At 40.9% G+C, this 25,301-nt stretch overlaps 1 protein-coding gene across 1 annotated transcript in view; it reads right to left on the bottom strand.

Moving 5' to 3' along the window:
• The window catches only part of SORCS2 (sortilin related VPS10 domain containing receptor 2), a 535,405-nt gene that overhangs the window by 81,265 nt on the left and 428,839 nt on the right, over nt 1-25,301 (bottom strand). Inside the window, exons 4-5 of the mRNA XM_054391420.1 lie at nt 5,756-5,920; nt 3,473-3,546 (exon numbers count right to left, since the gene is read on the bottom strand). Of these exons, the coding sequence (XP_054247395.1) occupies nt 3,473-3,546; nt 5,756-5,920 (239 nt within the window). The remainder of the gene's footprint in view (nt 1-3,472; nt 3,547-5,755; nt 5,921-25,301) is intronic.

Below are 25,301 nucleotides of genomic sequence, written 5' to 3'. Positions count from 1 at the left end.
CTCCTAAAAGCTGGATGGTAGTACACACTTTCCACTGATACCAATAATCTTTCCATTAGCTCCACTGTCATGAAAGACCAAATTCCAGACAATAAATATGCAAAGATACTTAAGGGATGGTCCAGAGCACTTGAAAAGCAAACAAAGCCTAGAAGATGATATTCATATATTGCTTAAAACCTACAGTATGTGGGCGTAGATAATTTAAGATATTCAGTCCCTACTGACCTTCCCTTAATATAAATACATAAGTCATTCCATTAAATTAATTGCAACTAAGATTTTCATTCAGTTAAAAACAGAAACCCCCACTTCTTCAGGAAATCTATCAAGATTTGGCTGCTGCTACAGGCACAAGAGGAAAAAAAATGTTTCTACAAAGCACAGGAAAATAGGATGGATGATATTTGTAGTTACCAGGATGAAATACAAATCTCAGGCTATATTATGAGCTTCAGTGGCAAAGCTCTACTGCAATCAGAAAAGAAACATCTGCTGAAGAACTGCCCAGTGAAATGTTCTTGGCATAATCAGCCAGTGTCAGCAAGATGCATCCTCATCTGGAGCGAGATGTTTGAATGAATGCCATTTCATTTTAACACACCAGAAGTTAACATTGCCAAGCAAACAATACTGGACTCAGTGTCCTAACAATCAAGGGATGACAAAGCCCATACTCTTGCCTGTGTTGAAAACTACAAAAACACCTCTACCTGTGCAGCACTCTGATAATTCAGCTGATGAAGGCCATAAGGCAGTGGAAAAATTCATCATGACAGACAAACTCCCACTGGAAGGTCATCATGTGCACCCCTCTACCTGTACCAGATCCTTTATACAACGCAATGCCCCATGCGGTATTAGGAGTAAAACATAATTATGCATCTTTATTGCTGTGGAAGTTTAAGAGAATCACAGAAACAGAATCAAGCAGGTTGGAAAAGACCTCAAGATCATCAAGTCCAACCTGTCACCTAATATCTACCATCTCCTGACAACCAAACCATGGCTCCAAGTGCCATATCCAGTCTTTTTTTCAACACCTCCAGGGACAGTGACTCCACCACCATCCTGGGCAGCCCATTCCAATGGCCAATTATTCTTTCTCCTCACCTTGAGCCTAAACTTCTCCTGGTGTAGCTTGAGACTGTGTCCTCTTGTTCTTTTGCTGGTTGCCTGGGAGAAGAGAACAACCCCCACCTGGCTACAACCTCCTTTCATGTAGTGGTAGAGAGCAATAAGGTCTATCCTGAGCCTCTTCTTCTCCAGGCTAAACAACCCCAGCTCCCTCAACCTGGTGCTGATAAGGCACTAAACATCTGCTCCCACATTCCTGCTATTGCTGACACAGTTCTTCAGAGACATCAGAGTGGTCTAGATACAGAAAAGAGGAAAACAAAAAACCTGGAAAACATATCTAATGGTTATAAAAGTACAGACTCTTAGAATTTATTATCCTTATTGGAGAGGAATGTGACATTTATGAGCAACCATGACTTTGAAGTACTACAGGAGAGTTACTCCTATCAAAGCTCCAGGACACTTCCCTGATTGTATCTGAATGATATAAGGAAACATAAGGATTCTGAAAGCAAAATATGGACTCAACGTTAAACAGGCACTTGCTGGATTTACTTCTTACATACAAAAAACATTGACAGATTGTCTGAATCTGAGCAAAGTGGCCACATTTCAGTGGTATGCTATGTTTTTCATAATTTCAGGGTGCTAAATATACCCAGTCAGATAACAAAACCACCATTAAATAAGCCTGCAAGAGAGAGGCTTCTACCTGTTAAGTGACTTCAACGGGTTTCAGACCCAAACCACTTGATTTTTTTCTGTTTTTTGAGCTGCAAGCCCTCCTGATTAACAACCTCTATAATCTTGGTAAGCAGATTGGTTATAAGCAGCCATGACATTTCTGAGCCAGTGTGTCACTTCTGCATGATTATACCCTTCCACATGGCAGTTACAGGACCTGTAAAGTGTATCAGCCATGAAGCTCCAGCTGCTGTGTAGAAGCAAGTTTTCAGTAAGGCCACATTTTGCAGGAGTAAGTAAGAAAGTGTGAGGGTGATTCAAGTGTTTCACAGAACCATAGAACAGTTTGGGTTGGAAGGGTCCTAAAAGTTCATCTTCTTCCAACCCCTATGCCATGGGCAGGGACAGCTTCCACTAGACCAGGTTGCTTAAAGTCCCATCCAACCAGGTCTTGAAATGCTCCGATGGAGGGAATATCCACAATTTCTCTGGAAAACCTTTTTCAGTGCCTCACTACCCTTGAAGTGAAGAATTTCTTTCTTATATCTAATTCACATCTACCACCTTCCAGTTTAAAACCATTAGCTCTCCTCCCATCACTACATGCCCTTGGCAAAAATCCCCAGGCTGGGATTTGGGTTTGCCTTTCCCCAGGTGTGGCCAGGACAAATGTCTATATCAACTCAAGAGAAGGGTAGCTCCCTGGAGAACAAGGAGAAGCACAGCATGAATGTCAAACAGCACAAATCTTGCAGCCAAGATTAGGTCTCTCCATTTCAGTTCTGGCAATACTACTTGCAAACCACAAACTATTGCTGCAAGCCTGATATGGCTCCATAGACATCAGGATAATTATACTGTAAGCAACTGACACAGCTCAGAGCCCTTCTAGAACTAAAATCCAAAGTCATTCAGGGAATGGAAGTGTCTAGCACATTTTGGCTAACCCTGTAATAAAAAATACCTGTTACTGGTGTTGATATAGTTAGGCACATTCTACACTCACACACTGAAGTAAAGTGCTATCAAAGGAGGAATTCTCTGGCTTTCTCAATAGATAAACGTTGAGTGTGCAAACTGATCATTTTGAAATACAGAATTAATTAAAACCTTATCAAAAGGTTCATTTTGGTGTAAAAGAGGCTACAGACTTTTCAAATTAATTTCATTTCTGTAAGAGCAGGCATTGCCTTATTCTTCAAACACTTTTTCAGTCTGCTCAAATCACTTCTTAAAACATTTTGAGAGACTGCAAACTATCTGAGCTACAAATGAAGCCACGTGACAAATGTGTGTTCAATACAGTCATATTTCTCCCCAGTTCCCTTAACAGTGCAGGGTAATTCATGACTCCAGTTAATAGGTCTGATTCGACCTCTCTTTTAAAAAATGTTATGGATTTTCCTCTGCAGAAAAAACTGCTCTCCTTTCTACAGATCAATTCCACCAGTAAAATAAAGAGCAATTCCACTGGACATTACAGCCCTTTAAATCTCAGGCTCCACAGGGCCAGACCTATAACCCTTGTTTGTGCTGACACCTGGTGAGATCACTGGCATGAGTGGACACAGCAATGCTGACATACTTGATCTGCAAAAGGTGCTGAGGCTCCCCTGTCCCCTTCAGTACCTCTGGAAACATCTTTCTTGATTAGAACAAAAATAGCCTCACTGTTCATTTCTCAGTTGGAAAAAACCAGACTGCTTACCAAAAGATATGATCCTTCGAAACTCGCTCCTGCAGAAGGATCCATTTTTTCCCCAAGTCAATGGATACATAAACCTACAAAAGGAAGAAACAAACAAATAAATAATAAAAACAATTTAAATGACAGAAAACTGTTCATGCAGTACATCTGCAAAGACAGGCACTATGTCACCATGGAACTTTCTACAGGATTTTCCAGAGTAATAACCTTTCATAGAGAAAAATCTTTTAAAATACAATCTATAATCTTTTAAGGTACAGCAAATAATGAACAAAACTCAAGGTCTTCTTGTTTACCATGGAAACAATTCACAGTTCGTGTTGTGTCAGATTCTTTTTTACCTCAACATTGTTACACAAGAGGAATAGTTAAATGACCCTTTTCTTCTTCCCATTCATTGACCAAAGGAGCACAAACATCCCCTTTATGCTCCAAGCCTTAATCCCACCAAAAATACTGAAGCCAGGAAGTCAATGGATTTAAAACTCTGCTAAAATAGGACCAAAAGATATTAGAGACATGCTTCAGAGGTTTGATGAGGAAGGGTTTATTTCATGGGTACTAATTTGTGACCTGTGAGAAATGGTCACTCAGCAGAGAAGCAGAAGATGCCCTGGAGGAGGACGACTCCAGCTTCACCTTCCTTCTGAATAGCTCACCCTGGTGACAACCCAAATGTTAATGGTATGGATGGATATAAAGAATGCAGATGAAGCTGTTTTCCCCCAGAATAAAATGGGATATAAACCAGCTATTAAAAAATCTCCCTCCTTATCATTTGCCTTGACAATGTGTTCCTCTAGTTAAAATGGGAAATATCTCTCAGACTTCTCAACAGAGAGATTTCAGGTCCCCTGCTGTCTGCATGCATTTCTTATTTGATCCAATTTACATATGATGGCTTTTCTCTTAATATCTCTAATAGGGAAAAAAAAAAAAAGACAAAACTGTTCTCTGATGTGGGAATAAGTCACCAATTCAGTCACTGATTGTCCTGGGAGAAAGCGTCTCAGAAAGAATGTTTTTGTTTTAAAGTGACAGGTTCAATTAGAAACAAGACAAACAGCTCCATGGTTGTACATCACATTTCACTGCAGAAACCCAGCAATATTTGCATGTAAAGATAAAGGATGAGGTAATTTATCTCTGTGGGTAGCTTTACTAAACACTGAATTAGAGATTCACAGACAACCAGCACTGCCCAGTTACTCTGCACATTTTGTTTATGTAACATGCATTCAACATTTGTAATTGTGTTAGGATTTCAAGGATGGAAGCTGCTAAATAAAATATGTAATCTGTGTCTGAGTTTGGTTTGCTATTTTTCTTTTATTTTAGTTCTATCCTTATTTGCCTGTAACCATTAATTGTTTGGGTATCAGTTATTAACTTTTGTATCCTCAAAAATATCCCAAAAGCTGACTTGACGCAACATCCCTGAAATCAGTGCCGTATCTGGTTGCAGCATGAAGAACCTTCTCTGACTCATCACACTTAAATATACATCTGAGCAGTCTGACAGGGATTGAAACGGGCTAAAGTGCACTAATGTCAGTTTAAAACAGGAGAAATAATGGAGGTGAATGGAGACACTACCAGGGCCAGAATCACAGTGGCTTTACAGCTGCAGTTTTGGCACTGTGAAAAGATGAACTGCATAATGTACAGGCTCTGTGTGCACTCACTGGTGCTTAGCCTAACCCAGCCAGAAAAGCACATTAGCATTTAACCAGAAGAAATCTGAAAGATGGTCAAAATCTACAAACATGATGCAACTCTGGAATATGAAAGCAGTATAAATACATCATAAAAAAAGGGAATTATTCTACATTTCACTGATTCCCCAGCTCCTTTTCTGCTGCAGAACCGTGCAAGTTTATTCAGTCCTCCTTTATTTTACCACCCATGACCAGCCTTTGGAGGCACTATTTCAGCTTCTTCAACTTTCTTTCTTCACTATAAATTATAGAGCAATTGCTTGTGGTCACATTCAGGGGAGAAGCACATTTCAGGGGTACTATTTAACTAGATTATGATGGAGTAGAAATATTACCAGTATCCATATTGACTGACAATGCCAGGATTGAAATTACTGTAAAAACAAAGATTTGCACACAGAGACAATAAGTATTTTAATGAACCTCAGAACCAGATGATGATTCCCTTCTGAGCAAATGATGTCTCATAAAATCCAACATTAATCACCACATCAGAACTGTTTTACGTCTCCTTAACAAAGCAGTTCCTAAATTTAAAAACAAATGAAGTATCTTTGAGCTTTACCTTGCCTTCCTTGGTGTAAGCCAGTACTTTATCTTCTTCTTTGGGGTGAAAAAGGAGAGTTTCCACAAAGAAAGTAATAGGTTGTTTCTGGAAAGTGGCTCCTTCATCTGTGCTTATGAAAAGACTTTGGTCACGGTCATTATGGGAGGAACTCACAAGAATTATCTGAAAGACAAAAATGACAACACACATTCAGCAGGCTGCTTTCTTTGTAGGAGACCACATACCCTTGTTTTGCTTATGTAAACATCAGCATTTGCATCTAAATGTAAGATTTTGTACATACCCTACCTACCAAAAAACCTGTGGACGAGAAACCTCTGAGGCATCTAAGAGATAAGAACTCTAAGATCCTATTAATCTTCCCTGACTAAATCTGTGAACGCTGAAGTCTCTAACTTCTCTTGCAAATCACATCAAATTGATCACCTCTACTCAATGTGACTGCCCTAGGTTTTGGTCCTCATGCAAAGTTCGTGAGGCTACATGAGAAACTCCCCAGACTAAGCAAAACAGAAAGAGTAGCAGTAAAGATCCATTTCACCACACCCATATAAATGCATCACTTTATCTAGTGAGGCTGCCTTTACAGATACTAAATGCAGAAATCATCCCTGCTATAGTGAGAGCAGCAGAATGAGCTAGGAGAAAGAACAAGTCTACAACATCTCTTCCCTGCTGACAGCTTCTGGATAAGAAGGCAATTCATTTTGATGCAGAAAAACCTGCCAATCAATTATCTGCATTTTCTTCTCAGGTCCAAATAATACCTTGATTGAAACCCAGTAATAGTTTCAGCTGTCTCTTTGCGTGAGCTTCACGTCAGGCTTCCAGCAACAAAAAAATTTCTCCCCACATAATTATATCAGAATGTCACTCTTTCCAACTTTTCCCCCTGCTGCAGTTGGCCAGCCTGGGTCTGCAAGTGCCAAGTGAGGACTCATTTCCATCGTCTTTCCAGATCAAACAAGCCTCCTTTGCATTCAAAGAGGTGCCTTTATCAACTGATAGCCTGCAAACAAAACATGGATTTTCTCAGCCCAGCTGGGTTCTCTTTGGCTCATACTTCAAAAACAATTAAAAAAAGAATATTCTCAATGCAAAAATGTATTTAGTAGATTCAGCAAACGCTGTAGAAGACACCACAGAATACTGATCACCATGATACAGTGACTGTAAATTGCTTACAGAGATAAATGGCAATGAGTTATGCAAACAGAATCCAAATCAACATGAACACAGAGAAGGAAATTTATTAGACACAACAGCACAATTTTGATGGAGTCACTCTTTTGGAGTAAAGGCTGAGGCTAAAATTTTGGAATTTCTAATGAATTCCATGGATTCGACAGCTGGGCTGAGCTTCTACTGCAATTGGTCTTGGGGGGGAAAACTATAAATAGAACATTTGTAGATGCTCTAATTTGACAGGTTAGTTAAGCATGTGCACTTGTACTTGAAGCACAGACATAGTTGCACTAATTTCTGTGTAGCTCTCATATACCAAAACTGGGGCACATCTTGAACAAGAGAGAGAACTGCTTCAGGGTCCATGGCCCACTGCTGAAACTTCACACTAAAGCATACATTAAGCCCAATCTACTTCTGTTAGCTGTGTGACTGGGTCAGTGAAGGAGAGCAAAACAACAGCTCATAACCTTGCTATGACCTTGTATTTTTTTTTTAAGATAAGCTCTACCCCAGGGCAGGGAATGGTGTCATTTTTATTAGAAAGCTTCCACAAATGACACCTTCACAAAAGCCATCTCTTATTCCCACTATCCAGTGGCTTCCTGGCTCTTGGTAAACTCTTTAAGCAGTATCTGTTTAATTTATTACTAGATACACTCCTGTTATGCTGCTGGTAGCCTAGATACAGAATTCAAAAGGTTCTTGTAGCACCCATTTGGCAGGGTTTCTGCAGAGGGCACAGCAGATTGTGGCTGTCAGGTGCTTCCCTTTGCTCTGGGGGAGTGAAGAAGCATTTATGCCCAGCACCGAAATTTGTACTTCCCTTGCCACACTGCCATCTGCAATTCAGGCTCAAAATATCTAGTTTTTCTTGGAAATAAAAGAATCCAAACAATCTGTGTGCTGAGTGAGCTATTCAGTGCATGTTCTTGTTGGCTCCTGAATAGATCATAGAAAGAAGCATCCAGTCTGGTCTAAGCTAAACTGCACAAGCAAGGCTGTAGTTCCTGATGAAGCTTGTGTCCAGGCATGTCCTTACATTTTAATGCATGTACAAGGCTGGCCCTGAGACCCTTGCTTTGCTTGCAGTGTGTACAAGTCACTCCACACTGTATTAGCAAAAGCAGTATGGTGGTAATTCCATGTAAATGGTTAACATCTCTGGATACAGTCTTCTAGTCCAGATAACACTTTCTCTATCTATCATTATCTTCATCATTCTCTCCTGTTAACATTTTTAAAACATACAACTAGCACAACAAACCAGCAAGGCATAGATACACTCCAGAAAAGAGAAAAGAACAAGGTTTGTAAATCTTGGGAGCAGTTTTCATTGTTAATGGGCCTGGAACACAGTCATGTTGAAGTTTCATAACGAGGACCCAAGAGCAGCCTGCAGAGAGCATTCTTGAAGCTGAAGTCACAAGAAAGCTGCTGGCTCTAATGAAATGCAAACACACTCTGATATTTGCTAATGCTGTCCTGCAAAAATATTATGGATCTTTTCAGAGTTAAATCCATCAGGAAAAGAATAGCCTAGAGATTGTAGACATTTCAGCACATATGGCAGAGTCCCTAGCTGTATTTTATTCACATAACATAATTCATTTAATGAAATAGTTTTGAGTTTCACTCAGTGTTCTGATTTATATTTCAATAGCTTAAACTGATCACTACGTGCCAGGCACACAGATTTGCCTCCCACAGCTCACACCCTGGGTGCTCAGCCATGCCTGCTGGCTAACTCCACTGACTGAGTAAAGTATTCCAGTGTAAATATTGTGCCCCTATTAAAAGCGTTCCATAACAAGTTTTATTTACTTTGCAAGTGGAACAAAGAGCAAAACCTTCCTGCTAGCAACTGATGAAGGGATGCAACTGGGACATACTCTCAGGAGAGCTGGCTGACTGATTGCTGAGGGTTTTAACTCAAAATAAACAACTACTTGCCTGAATAATTGTGTATCCAAAAAACCAAAACGGATTTCAATCACATCTAAATTTCACTTAAGCTTCTTTTAAACAACTTTTTACAGAGCATTTCTCACCTCCTGGGGCACTCTTCTAATATTTTAGTAAATTGCAACTTTGTGTTATACTGTTTATGCCTGACCTCACTTCTTAATCTCCCATCAGCTAAACAAACCGCAGTAACACGTGTCTATACAGTCGGATCAGATGTAAAGCTACTGCTTCCAATAGCTAAGTAGAGGTAAAAGAATATTTCAAGGAGATAAACTATCCCATAGGTGGCACAGAAAAGGAGCAAAACCAAACTATGTTATAGATCAAGGAAAGAATGTTACAGAGGAAAGCATAAAAGATTTCTAATGAAAATGACAAATACTCCACCATGCCAACGTATGAATGAAAGCATTCGGAAAAATGAGGAAAAGCTTTGCTCTTCCCCATTTCAGGGAAAGTTAGTGAGGCAGGAAGTAATAGAAAAGCCAAATAAATCTGAAAATAACACAATTCAGTCCATTTATTTAATCTCTCTTTCAAGACTGATTGGCCAATGTGCATGTCTAACCCTTCCCTTTGCTGGGTGCAATCTGAGCCCCTATGGACGAAAAGGCCCTGGCAGCTCAGGCTGCAGTAGCTTGCGTATCATGCTCCTTCTTCTGCTGTTACCACAAAGACTTGGAATAATCATAGTGATTACTGGGGAGTCTTAACTGCAGATTTGGCAGCAATTCAAAGCCATGCTGTAATTTCAAGTGGCAATAAACACAGGATATTAACATGCATCGTCTGCACTGCCTCTGAAACACAACCCCCCCTCCCCTCAGTTTAGATCCAATCAAAACGTAAACTCAAGATAAATTTGATCTTAATCAGCACTTTCTCTAAAACAAGGCAATCTTCTAACATGTTACAATTGTGCTGCCTCTTTCAGCATCAGCAACTGATCTTCATTTCAATTCTAGCTTTTATTTTCCACTGTTTCTCTAGTATTAAAAAAAGAGAAGAAAAATAAATCAAAGCGTCCACCATAAAGAAATTTCTAGACTCAAAACATCTGGCTTGCAATGGGAGAGTTCTGCAGTAAGTGGTGAGAGATGAGAGACAGCAATTTTTAATTCTATAAGCCTGTATATGGTCAGAAATCAGGACACCTCATACTGCTCAGCACTCTAAACTGACCTTGAATGAAGAAACCTCCTTTGGGTTGAGTAAAATATGAAATACAGAAACTCTTCTTTTAAGCACACAGCATCTATGCACTGACAGGGCCAAGTGCCCAGGATGTCACTACCAGTAGGCTGAGCCTCCACTGGATACTGAGGATTTGGCCAGGGAGATTCAATCCCAAGGAGTGCTGGACTCACTCCAGCAAGAGCCTTAGCAAAGCCAACTTATGAGCCATCCACACTCAGGTCAAATCATTCCCATTAAGACTTAAGTGAAGGTTCTTAGTTAAAAGGGAGACAAGGCTGCTGGGCATAGGACAGCACCAAACTGCTAATGCTGCCATCACACAGACCTGCATGCCTGCATCTGTTCTGAGGACAAATATTCTTTGTGGCAGCCCTGCCAATCTCAGGGCAGTAATTCACAGAGCTTCACAGCACTGCGGTCTTGCCCTCAACATTTTCCAGATTAAGTAACTAACTCATCCATTTTTCTTGTTTTTACAATTTACATTATTCATGTGTTATTAGATATGCTTGGCTGAGACAGAAATTACTCTAGCTCCTGATCCCAAGAGTAAATGACGTTGCTGCTCAGATGGCATTCATAAAACACACAAATTGGGCTGCCAAGGGTTATGATTTTTATCTTTGATGGTATGAAAGACCTGATAACTCAAGAGTGGCAAAGACACAGAGGGAAACATGGTCCTTTTATGCTCATAATTTGTCCTGGTTTGAGCTAGGACAGAACTAACTCTGTTCAGTGATTTTATTTTCAGCGCAGTCTCTGCTCAGTAACTGCACTTTCTGAAGTTAATGGCATATTTTCACAGGCAGTGTCTGCTTCTAGCAGTGCTAACACTGATGTTTGTACTTACTGCCAAGGGGTGGCCTGCAGAAAAGCTCTGCCTTAGACTTGCTCCTGTACAGACCAAGGTCATTGTTAAATCTTGTGTGCCCCATTGAGAGTGCAGAAAATAAAAGACTACACCTGCATGGAGGAGCACCCAGGACAGGTAACCCTAAAGGGACAAACAAGGTTTTTTATTTCCATACACAATCCATTCAGCATAAAGCTGAGGGATAACCAGGGCTGAGCCTTTTCTGACTCAGTGTATTCTGCCTTTGATCCCAGCCTGTGCACTCCTGAATTCACTTCCAGCATCCAGCTCCTGAATGCAGTCCCCACCTGCTGTTGAGTCCAGTGTGGGACTTTCCCAGAGCATGGCCAACAGCATCAGTGGTAATAGTGATGCAGTTGCCATCAGCAAGGTTGGTGTTGTACATATTTCTGTATATTTAGTTCTATTGTTATAATTTTCATTAAAGCAGTTTAGTTTTCCTTTCCAGTCTGAAAGTCTCTCTCCCTTATTCTCTTCCTCTTCCCATTTTGGAAGGGAGGAGGTTTAACAGAGAGTGTCTGTCATTTGTCTAGTGGCCAGCCCAGTGCTAACTCTTGACTGCATGATAAGAACAGTATCTAAAGAATCATTCCAGAGTAACTCCAAGCACAATAGAATAAAACACTTTATCAGATAGTTTAATCATGGAGATTTTCCCTGGAAGTTGCACCCAAAATCACTCCTCACAGATGTTAGTTATTAGTGAATCTAATCACTAATGGATTACTGAAAATTAACAAGGCTAGCAAATCGGCTTCTGTTGAACTGTCTAAATGTACATTGAGGGAATCCCTCTGTACATGAATGTACTTCCAGCCCAGAACAGGCTATTCCTTTGCACAGCTTCCTCTAGAATCTACACTGACTTTCTCTTGAGGAGTCCCTTTCCAGCTGCCAAAACAGCAAGAAGTCTCTGTGAGAACTGCCACAAGGAAAGGCAATGTGGGAGCGTTATGGATGGCTCCCAAGAAATATCCACTACACTGCTCACAATCTCAGCACACCATCAAAGGCCCACTGAAGCAATCCTGATGGGGCTAATGGAAAGCATGTGCTGCAGTTTCATCTCCCCTGTGCTGTGGTCAGCTCATTAATCATTTGGAATATCACAACTGAAGCTGCATTATTTATCTAGTACCAGTATCATGTTAGGCACTTTAGGATGTGGAATGAATATTAAGAGGTTAGGATCTTCAAATGAGCTGGTTACACATGAGACATGCTGAATAGGGAATGACCATGAGAGTTAGCACCTTAACAGGAAAATGTGTTCAGAGCAACTGGACTGAGAACAAGCCTGAAATGCTATCATCTGATCATAAAAGAAAATCATCCTGAAGTAGTTGGCTTTTCTCTAGGGCATTCACTGCAGTGGAGGCCAGTTTAAAGGTGGTTATGTATCATCATGAATGCCCAGAGAGAAACAGCTACAGAAGTTCTGCCTGAAAAATCCTGCTCTGTTCCACTTGTTGGCAACTTGCATATATCTAAATCTGCCAGATCTCTGAGATTGAACACCTCAAAGGTGCTGCCTGTACCACCTCTCTAGGGGATACCAACTACAGTCTTTTTATCTAGAGAAGTGTTGGATAGCACAAGCAAGTTGATTTTTACCCCTTCCTTCACAGGAACACATTCCTCTATAACCTGCTGCCAAACCAAAAAATTGTTGCCAGTTGACTAGCATGGCAGGCCAAATTTTCAGAGGGAATGCTCTGATCAAAAACATTTCAGGGCAGTAACTCATGCCATCAGTCCAAGAATTCTTTAGAACTCACACCTAACCAAGCAAATTTGGTGTTCCTGCAGCATATTGGAAGAGGTGTGAATATGCCACAGGTCACAGCAGAGGGAGAGAAGAAACAGGACTCAATATCTTCATAGCCCACCCTTCTTTGGCAGCTAATTTCCCTGTTGTTATTCTGTTGTTATTTGCACCTGTCTTGCAAAGACTCAAACCCTGTTTATTTTCTGCAAAACATTTTGGTCCTGTTATGAGCAAGGAGTTAATTAATAAGGAACATCTTTAAAATATCCAACGGCACAGACTGAAATTACAGTGAGAGGAACAGAAACTTTACTGGGTATCTAAGGTCAGCATAAAGGAACCTAATACTATGTGAGTTATGGATATTAATTTATTTTGATCCCTATTTCAAGTGAGAACAATCCTCTGGTCATCCTGCAAGGCCCAATGTTAGCCTGGCTATTGCTAACTCTTCAACTGAAATAATCATTTAATGTAGCTTTTGCATAGTTCCTAGGTCTAAAAACAGAGTAAAACTTCATGCAGAGATGTTTTGTGGGATGGTCAACACCTTGACATCTTCACACAGTCAAATGGTTTCATTTAAAACTACACACCCCAGCACACCAGGAGCTAAATCAGTCTTTCCCAGTACACTCTAAATCAGCTGAGTAAGGAACAGCACTGGGGGAGGCATAGCACCAGCTCTTGTCACAGCAGGGGAATGTTCCCTAACCAGGTTTTATGTTGCCCATAAAATAAGGACATTTTGTGTGTCCCTGAGGAGACAACAAAAAAAAAAAAGAGAGAGAGAGATTTGGATTGCACAGCAGAAATAGGCAAGTTTCATTCTTTTTTCACCAGTTTCTCCACAAATATTAGTGTTTCCCAGACACAACAGGCACACCCGGATCTTTCCAGCTTGGGCATTCACAGACTAATTCAAGAAGCTATTTTGCAGACCCCTCCAATAAACTTGCAAATGTTTTCTGCCTGAAGACACCAGAGAGCAAAACTACAACAGGGTAATGGGTACACAAGGAAGGACTGCATGTGTGTGCTGGTCTCACCTAGTGGAGAAACAGGGCAAACAGTTCCTAGACACCAGCTATTGATCTGCCAGCAGCAACAGCTGCACTGAGCTCAAAGAGACAGGGATGGTAATGAGTGGAGGGAGAGCAAGTATGAAGCAAGGCAGTTGTGATGGGTACAAACATCAGTCATATGGCTCCTCATGGTCTTCTGCAACAGGCAAATACTCAGAATGGCCTAGATTGGAAGTGACCTTAAAGATCATTGTGTCCCAATCCTCTTGGAACATCCCCTACTAGACCACCAGGTCACTCATGGCTTCATCCAGCCTGGCTTTGAACACCTCCACAACCTCCCTGAGCAACCTATTCCAGTGTCTTACCACCTGTAAAGAATTTCTTCCCAATACCCAGTCTAAAACTACCTTCTTCCAGCTTAAAGCCATTCCCCCTTGTTCTATCATGACAAGCCCTTGTAAAAAGTCTCTCCCCAGCTTTCTTGTAGCCCTCTTCAGGCGCTGGAAGGCTACTACTAAGTCTCCAGGATGAAATCCCTCAGGCTGTCCCCACAAGGGAGGTTCTCCAGCCCTCTGATCACCTTCATGGCATCTGCCCTAATAGTACAGAATATTACAGATGTGGCTTTTAGTCTTTTATTATGAAATCTGGTTCCGTTATAAGGTTGCACAAAAATTTTCCCGGAAACCTGGAGAAGGGAGGTCTCAGAACATTACTCTGGGGGAGCCTGCACAAATTGTTCTCTCCAATCCCAAATACTCAACAGGTCTCTAGATTCTCACAGCCAAAGGTCTTCCCATACTGTTCTCAAGATATCCCCAGTTCCAACTGAAGCACCAACTTCAAGCATCTCTATTTGTGTCTCTCCCAGTTGTACACTTCTTATGGAGATCAATGCACTTAACAACCCTGCTACAAATCATCAATAATTAGCAATTTCCAAACTTGGAGGGGTGTGTGTGTACACATCTGCAAATCCACACAGCTTCAAGTAACCAGATGGGCTACATCTAAAGCTGCTGAAGTAGCTGGCTGAAATCACTGAGAGCTTTGAAAGGCTCCAGCAGCTGGGAAGGGCTCCTGAAGACTGAAGAAAAATAAGCATCACATTCACCTTATCATCATCTGCAAAGTCTCTCAGATATCTAACACTGCATTTTAAATTTGTCCGTTCCCTTATCTAAAGGGGTAGCTGGCACTAGGAAGTGAGTTGTTCCGGTTCTAACCCTTCAGGAAGCACCTGCTTCCTTCTGAGAGCTGTAGGGATTCTCCTTAGTGGAGATGTGGGTATAGTTAAAGATCTCCTAGACCACAGGGGACAACACAAACCAGAGGCAAAGAGCTGACTTGAGCACATCTTTCATAGGTATAGCACTGCTGATTATGTGAGCTTGAAGGGGAAAATGCAAGGGGGAGAAGAAAGAGAAGGCAGAGCAGCAAAAGCAAATGCTGAAAAAACAGTAATTATTTTTCACTTGAATTTGGCCATATCTCCATTATGTAGGGTACAAAGCTTAATTATAAAAGCTCACGCTATTGAAATATTTCTCCTTATCTTTGATATCCAGTCCAAATGGACTGGAAAAAAAAGCCCTTGAAAAGCAGAAAGGAAATGTCTTTTAAAGTAATTTTTGGTCCCATTAGGGCAAATCTCATTAATAGAAAAAGGACTTCAGTGAAGAATAGAGCTTTTATATTCTGAAGCACACAGCAGTGCTGTGCTTGATTCTAGCAGCCCCATGGATAATAAACCTGTCTCCATCAGTGCTTAGATTTCTGCAGCTGTAAAGTGCCCTTCATGTTGAGGTGAAGCTTTAGTCAGTGTGCATTCCTGGTACTCGCTGCACCAAGTTTTCTCCAGTTGTGCTTGGGATGGACTGAGTGGAGCTTTTGAAAAATGATGTATGATTTTTTTTTTTTTTCATTGAAAAGCATCATTTTGCCCTAACCGAAATCTGTTGTGGAAAGTTACACTAGAAGAGTTATCAGCATGACTCCTCACGCCCATGAGGGAATCAGGAGGACAAGGGACACCTTTTGAGGCTGCTCCACCTGAATAATCAATGCCATCCCTTTGCTGGATGTTAAGGCCACACTATACTGATGTTTCCAGTGGTCTTAGTATCTGGGAGTCATTTGCCCAGTGTGCCTTGTAGGATGTCAAGCAATGAAGAGCAAGCATGGCAGTTGGGAAGACAAGATTGTCCCTGGATTTTTCAGAGGTTTCTTCCTGTCCTGTTGAAGAAAGCTTGATGCCACTCCCATTCTGATGTTCAGGCCCCTAACGTTTTGGTGAGGCAGGAGCTCAAGACTCCTAAACCAGAAGGATGAGATTCCACCTTTGATCTTCTGAGCATCAGCTATAATTAGCAATGTTTAATTTCTCACCTGTGTTCTAGAACACATTCAAATGACCTTTTCTGATCCTCAGAGTAATTTCAGAATTTGCTTTTTGGTTTTGTTTTGTTGTTGGTTTTTTTTTTTTTTTTGTCCTGTTGCCATTAGCCCTGCAAACCACACAGTGCACTTTCTTATCTTTATAAAATCTTTTTCAGTATAACTTTCTAGGACACTTTATCCTTCACCTCTTATGCTTTAATCCATTGCAGCCCTGGACCACAGCAAGTCACTGATAGAAAGCATAAAAAGATTTATGGTCTTTTATATCAATTATATTTGAGGCAACGCTCCCAAAACCTTGTAGGCATCATCAAATTCACCATAACACAACACAGCTAGCTGGGGGAGGCTGGGTAGTGTGAGGTAGCCATAAAGGATGGGATGTGAAGAGCCTCTTTCACATAATTAAAAGTTAATTAAAGACTCACAGCATAATCTATATACAGAAAAAATGGCCTTTTGTCATCTCTACAGGTGACTTCCATGCAAGAAGCACTCATCTGAGACTGCAGCCCATTCCAGAAAAGTAAATAGAAATCACACAATAATCAACACTCTGTCCCAGGTGGCATACTAATTTACCAACAGTTCTTGATAATTTATTACAAGTTAAACAGTTCAGTGACAGGCAGGGAAAAAGAAAAAAAGAGGAAAAAAAAAAAAAAGAGGTTATTTACTCTCTTGCCTGGTAATGTCTCACAGTCAGATCTACCTTGTTTCATCATGCTTGCTCCTAGGCATTTCTCTGAGAGAATTAATAAGCAGACAAGAAAAAGTTTGTAGAGGAATAGGCTATAATTCATTGCTACTGAAACCAAAAGGGCCTAAGGCACTCAAAAGGCAAAGATGTTACATTTACAGAAAAAAAAAAATATGCCCACCAGACAAAAAAAAAAACCCAAACCAAAGCAACAAACAAACCTACAACAAAAATCCACCAAACTCTCCCAAACCAAGATTAAAACCAAACCTCACTCAAGAAGAATGAGTGCCCAGTTGGCTGGTTAGGTCTTCCCAAATTGCCTCCAAACAGACCTCTGTGGTCTGTGCAATAATTTGATAACTAAATAATACTACTGGAGGTTTATACAGAACCAAAAGGATCCTAAATCAAAATGTTCCAGAAAGCAATAATCAACACTTCAGTGAGTTTTAGCTGTATAAAAAGGGGGAGAGTTGGGGTGCAGAACTAATGCTGAACACAGCAGGAAAGGGGATCCCCCCATCCAAAAAGTGGCCAGCATGCTTGTGGTCCTTGCTAAGCTTTCAAACAGCTTCAGCACATCCATTTCTCTGTCAGCCTGATTACAAACTGCCCAGGGCAAGGCTGTCTTCTCTGTTCCACATCTGGACTGTGCCAAGTTCAGGCATACCTTTGCCTCTAGGTGCAACCATAACAGAAGTAAATAAATACAGCTGCAAAAACCCCACTGGACACACTGAGTGCTGAGAGCTGATGAGTGTTTTCTGAACTCAGGTTGTTTTTTTTTTAAGCCTTAAATGAGAGATTGGGAGGTTTTTAAAGAGACATCAAATATTTATGGCAAATTAATTCAAATGAGCTACACACTGCCTTCATTTCCACTGTCAGATACAGAAAGCAGCTCCATGAATTCCATTCACTGTATGACTGCTGAGACCCCAGTGCTGTGATTTGCAGACTGCTCAGCACCAGGAAGTTTCCAGTTCCATCATCTCCTTCCATGCTTCCCACAAATTGCAGAAATTTTAAATCTATGCCTACAGAGAAGCTCAAGCCCACTTAGCCCCCAATGCTGAGCATCTTTTCCATGGTTTATCACTAGGAAGAGTTTTCAGTTTCCTGAAGCTATGAATGTGACTGTACAAACAACCCTGGTAGTGGGTATTAAAAAGAGGTTAGATGTGATTCAGCTGTTAGAATTGCTAAGGAGGAAGAGAAGAAAAGAGAACAGCAGAGGTTCATGCCACAGCAGAGTGTTGAGGCTAACTGACAGCAATCACTGCAAGCCACTGAGAGGCTGAGCTGTTCACCTGGAAAACAAGCTCTGACTAAGGAATGTCAGATTGCCAACAGATGATTGAAACATGATGAAATGAAAAGTTGAAGCCATGGTTTGGGAGTGGCCCTTATCAATTGTGGGGAATGGTAAATCCCTGCAAACTCTTTAAAAACAACTCTAAACACAACCTGTCACACCCCAGGTAAGACTCACTCACCTGGTTCCCATCTCCCTCTGTCAGCAACACAGGAGGACTCTCAGGTTCCTCTGCTGAGCAGTGCACGGGTCACCTGTACAGGTTTTTACAGAAATGCAGCCAGGTAGGGCAGCTGGAACATGATGCCAGTACTTTCCAAACACAATCCAGTTGTTGGCATCTTCCTCATGCACATTAAATCCACAGTTAGTGGCCATGGTTAGTCCTTGGGTTTTGAGAGAATTTGTGAATCCAGATTCAGACCACTGTTTCTTATGGAATATGGAATCTACATCTGCTATAGAGAAACAATTTGCAGTGAAGTGGAGCCACATAGCTCAACATAGTACACATCTGATTTCCAACTAAAAGTCAGTTGAACAGTAAAAGAATCCGACTGAAAAAAAGTCTGCCTTATATCGAAGTATTTCTCAGAAAGACACAAACCAGCTCCATTTTGCAGCCTGCCCACAGGTTCACATCATAACCTATTAACCAGGGGTTATCTCTGGTTTTCACCAGTAAAATGAATGTAGACAAAGTCTTTTCATGTCTGCAAGGCTCTGGAAACATTCACAGGATACAGACCATGCTATAATATGCATTGCAGGTTTGTATTGTCATCAGTGTCCAAGATTTACCACGTTCAGACGACGAATTTATGTCTTTAGTTCCTCCAACCCCCAGGTACATCTTTTAACTTCCCTCTTGTTCATGTCTAAGTGAAACTGCAAGTTGATGAACAATCACTGAAGGAAAAGGAGAATGAGCAGTGAAGGTTATGAGTAATTTAAACATTTGTATAAACATCTCCATCAAAAGTTGCAGTTTAAGTGATTTCTGTGCTGCTCTGTATCCTTATCAGATCCAAGCCCCTAGGAAAGCACTTGATGGCCTGTGGTTCCCACTGTGCAGCACAATAGCAATGGCTGATCCTATTCTAAATGCTCATCTAATGGGAAATGGTTTGGTTTTATGTCAGTATTCTGTCTATACTTGCCTTTGGAGCTTAAGACTGCATTGTATCCACTCCCAAACCCAGCTGTTGCATTTTTAGGCAAAATATTCAACCGTGGCCTTTATTAATCGGTGGTCACTTGGTTAAATCTAACTGAAAAACCCTGCCACCTCCTAAAGTTTCCTCCAGTGAAGAGTGCTTTTTGCAACATAGTGCTGGCAGAAAAACAATTTGCTGTGAATGCTGCAGCATAATGTATTGCTGGCAAGGCACAGGAACTGCTTCCAAAGCACAATGCACTCCTCTGCAGGCACAGGTCATGGCTGCAGAGCCATGCAGCCCTCTCTCCCCAGAAGATTTTCAGCAGAATCACACTCTCACAAGACCCTCTCTTTCAACACGAGGCCCTAAAGCTAGGCCAGCTCTGGTGTACTCTGAGACGGGTGTCTGTAGCCTCTCTGCTGAAGGTTACACAAAAATACCTGCTCTGGTCATGGCCCAGTGTACCATGGCAAACCACCACACATATAATTTAAGGAAGATTTATCAGAGGATGGCTCTTGCATCCCAACAAAGATGTGGCTGTGATGGGCAGGCAGCAAACACAGGATCTCATACTGCAGGTGATTTTCTCAGCAATTCCCTGTAAGACTGGGGAGAGTTTACGCCATCTCTCTATGCTTTAGAACACCCATCAACCTAACAGAGATAATGCTTATCTGCATTGGAGGACTTAGGTGGGAATTAAAGCATGAGTTAATATTCAAGCATCCTTCACAGTAGGCACTTCAGCATAGCTATACTTACACTGCTCCAAAAAACCCCATCTCATTTTCCATGCTGGCACTTTGACCATTTAGTGTGAAACTGTTGTTGTAATGGGCATAGCATAGATCAAAATAGTAGCCACAGAACAGGGAAACAACCAGTACAGAGAAGAAAAATAAACATCATCTGTGCTGTCAAAAGAAGTACCAAAGCAGATTTTCCATAGAGCAAATGTAACCTCCACCCACCCAATTAATAGTCCCCTCTAGAAATGACAGATAGAAATATGAAGAGCATTAAATCTGCTGAAGCTCAGTGTAACAGATATGAATCTTTACCCTGAGAAATAAAAACCCTTGCTACAAAATCTGGCTCAACCACATTTGCCAGTGTAAAAACTGTGGCTAAAGCTATTAAGTCCAGATCTAATTTGACCTTTTAAAAAAGGAGAGAGCTGGAGACAGGGGTCTCTGCAGGGCTTTGACACTTTACTATATGAAGTGTTACAATGAAATAAGCAATCCTTCCTCAGGCAGAGGAGGCTGCAGGTTTGCTGTGTCTTGGTTTTTGGAGATGTAAGAATTTAGGCCTTGATTTATCCTTTACAGCACACCAGTATTTTGTGACTTTCTTATTATCAAGAGGTGCTCAATCCAGTGTGAACAGTTAACACCCCTATTAGCACTCTGTTTCCCCTTGAGAGTTATCTCATAGACCAACAGCAGATGCAGCAGTCTGAAGAAAAGGCAGAATCACAGCAAATACCATTAAATTCCAAATTCTGAATGCCAGTAATAGAAAAGATTTTTCTTCTCAATTCCTACTCTATAGGTAAATAATCCGATTTTCACCAAACTGGATCCTATTTGCCTTGTTTTCTGTAACAAGCACAGGTACAAACTGAATCTGAATCTCAGTCTTACCTGAGAACAATACAGGCGCCTGTTTCCTCCTCCATCACCACTTTACTATCTGTCAGTCTTGCAATTTGATTACATTCAGAGCTTTTGACAGAGACAGCCCTTTTTTTACATTTCAGTAGTGGCTCTTAGCAGTTCAGTCCAGCTCCCTGCTATGCAGACACATTTATTTCTCCATTTTCATTACAAAGCTGAATTAATACATATCTCAACCTTCAGCAAGGAGCAGCACTGTAGGTGGCTTGGTTCAGCGTGGCTGAATTATTGACATGACAGTTGCTTCCTGGATCAGTTGTCAAAAGGAATCTCCAGCTCCTACAACTTTCTGCTCCTGCTCTTGCATGTTTCTTGATTGCCCTTGGAGGGAAAAATCTTCCTTTATCAACCCACCCTGGCTTGGTCCTTTTCCTATCAGAAACAAATCTAACATTCCTTCTCCTCCTAACTTTGAGTGGTCACATACTAATCTTCTCAGAAATCCCCAAGAATTAAAAGCAGTGTGATCCTGCCCCAGAAGGCTAAAATACAACAGACATCTGAAGGACCTCTAAATACTTCTGTGACTCTGTACCGACCACAGCAGATCAGAAAATACGAGCATGGAGTACAGGAGACAGATCCTGACCATGATTTGTAATGTAAAAAAGGAAACAGACCAAAGTACAAGGGAGAAGTATTATCATCCCTCTCTGGGTTGTGAGCTGATGGGAGAAAAAAAACAAAGCCCAGCTCTCAGAAAACCTCACCTTCTGTAGAAGCACATCAATAGAGACGTGGTTTTCAGAAGTGCTGAACATACAGCAGCTCCTCTTGTGAACCCCAAGAGTACATTTTCCAATTATGTCAGATCTTGGTACTCTAAGCTCTTGAAAATCTGATCTTAATCATAGGCACTAAGCAATTTATCTCTTTTCCCACCATCCCCCAAATCGACTCCCAGAAGGATTCTGGCAATGTGAAGTCTGTTGCAGAGCTGGGTATTAATGCAGTGCAATTTCTGTTTCACTCAAGAAGTTAATACCACACATTTCTTAGTTTCATGTTTATATATATTCTCTGTTGATATTTATGGCAGTTAAATACCTGCTCTCAACATGAGCCACGAACACCAAGTACCTGCAGTCTGGAGACATCACTTCAGAACACCACACTGTTCTTATGAGTAACAACTCATCCTTGCATCAGATGAAAGAGACAGAATGGGGTTTGATCTCAGATTACAGCTGTGATGGGAGAATATTCTGTTCAACAGAATGACCTGTGTTACCTTTTGTAAGGAAAGTGTCAATTATTAAAAGCTTCATTAAAAAGAGAGAACAAATGAGCAAGACAGAAAAGCCTTTAAGAAAGTTGGGCTGTCAGGTTTTCTCAGAGCAGTAGAAGTGCTTTTCACACTGCTGTGTGAGCTGAATCACAGCTGACATTTATTCCAAATCAAACCTACCTACAAGTTACACAGTCAATCAACATTCATTAGAGTCAAGAGTTAGGATCTATTAAAGTGTGGGTTTTTTTTTTCCTCTTCTGAATCACACTCCCCTTTACAGATCTTCCATCAGTAGCTTTCCAACTCAGCATCACACAAGACTGAACTCTGCAGTGAGCTCTGTGCCTGCAATGGACACATTTAGTCTGTGTTTTGAAGGTGGGACACGCCAATGGAATCCCAGGGATAAGTGAAATTGAGAGGCAGGTATCACTGCTGATACACAGCTGACACAGATGTGCACCACTGCTCTTCACTGGACCTGTCCAAGCCTTTGTGATAGCAACCTACTGCTATCAGCTCTTTGCCACCAGGGTTTCCAAATGAGAGTTCCAAAAGTGTAGCATTCGAGATTCCTATCCTGCCTTGCCAGTTCCTACCTCTTACTCAAGTTTTGATAAGCTATCACTTGTACAGCAGGTTGTGAATTTACAGATTAGACAAGAGAATCAACTCAGCTGTGCTCAAATCATGACATTCTCAGCTGTAGTGCAATGAACTTGGACTGCAATGTGATAGCATTAAGCAGTGCTGCTGCCCAAATGCAGGGCATGCTTCAGAAAGTCAAGTAACTGAGAAGTCTGAATGACAGAACCTTTTATCTCTCCTCCTGTGACATCAAAAAGACAATGAAGCCCTGCAAAGGAAATTACAGAATGTTTTTGCTACATGCCTTAATATTAACTCTTAGCACCAAATAATGCTCCAATGTATCCGGTATGAGACTGCCATTTGCTGGAGGATTTGATCCAAAAGGCAGACTATGACCCACATGCAAACAGCTGAGCGAGTTATGCATTAAATTATTGACAGTAAACAATTTTACAAGTGCTTGCTTACCATAAAAACTCAGAACAGTTGCTGTATTTTTCCCAACTACAACAACCCCTCACAGATTCATACCTCTGAAGGCTCAGAGTAGCCTCTGATGGGAGCATCCCTGCTGGAACCACACATGCTAGTAGTGACATTTCTAACGTCTCTTGTACCCTGGCATCATTTCTCAGCCTTGCTGGATTTTCACCAGATCTCTACTAATTATCTCTTCAATACTACACTGCCTGTACTGGTTACAGAAAAACCATTTCCTAGATTAGGGTTCACTGCCTGTGTTCTGCTTTGGCTGTAAAATGCAGTTTATTTCATGAAGCAGAACAATCCAAAGAGCAAGGAGGGCTGGTGAGAGTCACCCTAACACCATCCTACTCAACACCATAGCAAATGAATTCCCTGTGGGAGGATGAAGGAATACTTCAGGTCTTATCAGGAGATACTGGGCCACCATTAGTATCCAAGTAACCTCAATGCATCTCTACATTAATGGCATCATATTTCAACTGAAGAAAGGGCTGCAGCTGTCAAGTAAGTGCATTACCCACAGTAGGAACTGCAGAGGTTGCTGTGGGCAAATAAATGGTGCTCTGGAGTACACCATATATTTTCACCTGGGGTCTATTTGCAAGCAATATTTTAGTATTGTTAATGACATCAACAAAATGAATGAAATACCTGAAAGACCTGAAATTCCCACTTTTTCCAACAAACAAGCAAACACACACAAAATCCACTTTGGATAGCTCCTTTCTTTGATTTGTATCTCAGATAATGACCTCTGCATCATCACCCCAAAACATCCTATCTGGCTTTAGAACACCTGGGGTAAAAAAATAATACAGTAAGATGCCTGATAGATATAGCTACCAGTTTGCCATTTGAACTCTTCTCTAAACACCTTATCAAAAAAATCCAAAGATTTTCCATTAATTTTAACGGAGTGAACTTTGGAACTAAACTGGCACCATTTGCCCCTTAATGACAGCTATTTGCAGAAGGGAAGCTGGTTTATGTAATCAATCTAAGCACCTGCTTGTCTAATCAGTCCATGTCATCAGACAGATTGCATGACTGCCACCACATCTTGTGCAGATACATTCTGAGAGAAGAATTTGTTGCCATTTCACATTTATAATCAAGGTAGCAGGGAAAAAAAAACACCACTGAAGAAATAAAAATAAGATTTCATCTCACAAGTATTCATAAAAGCAGGAGGGAAGAGAAGTGTAAAGTTGTTTTCAGAATAGATTTAAAAATTTAAACCTAATTTTTCTCCCAAAATCCCAAAGGAAAATTCATTGACACAGGAAAGCTACAGACAAGACCTGAAATTACTGAGCAATTCACATCCTTAACTTTATTTTTTCCCTTGCTATTCTAAAATGGTTTTAAAGTAAAAAAACAGCAGTGGGCAGGATGTCCCCTCAGTCTCCCAGCAGGATATGAAGCACTTGATATGAAGGACATGAATGATGAAAATGAAAACATCAAGCTCTCCCCAGTGAGCTCTGCTATGAGAATCCACCCCTGAACAGAAACATTTGCTAGAAAACCTCATGAAAAGTAGAACTTTGGCAAACTCTCCACTGAGTTAGCTGGCATTGGTATAATTTTTATTGCTCTGTTTAACTTCTAATTCTGTTGCAAAACCAATTTCCCATAAACACCACACTCATTAATATCTGAATAAAATACCTGACATCAAACAAGATAAGGAATAATACCAATTCCAAAACCCTGAAGACAGTGAACTTCACATTGGATTTGTATAATAATTGGTTCAGAAAGGAAGGAATTGGACAGCATAACATGTAAAATGCTTCAGCATCTTCATAAACAGTCTGGACAATTACTGAAGGAAAAAGAAATCTACCATCTACAATCCTGATGCACAGCAGGAGAATGTGGAGTGGAGAATCAACTAGGATATGGAATCATCTGCAATTGTTCCTTGAGTGCATGACTTGGTGCATGTT

This window comes from Indicator indicator, chromosome 23 (genome assembly GCF_027791375.1).
Source record: "Indicator indicator isolate 239-I01 chromosome 23, UM_Iind_1.1, whole genome shotgun sequence".
Taxonomy (NCBI): Eukaryota; Metazoa; Chordata; class Aves; order Piciformes; family Indicatoridae; genus Indicator; species Indicator indicator.
The sequence above is the reverse complement of the archived record's forward strand: the minus strand, read 5'-3'. Positions and strand labels throughout refer to the sequence as shown.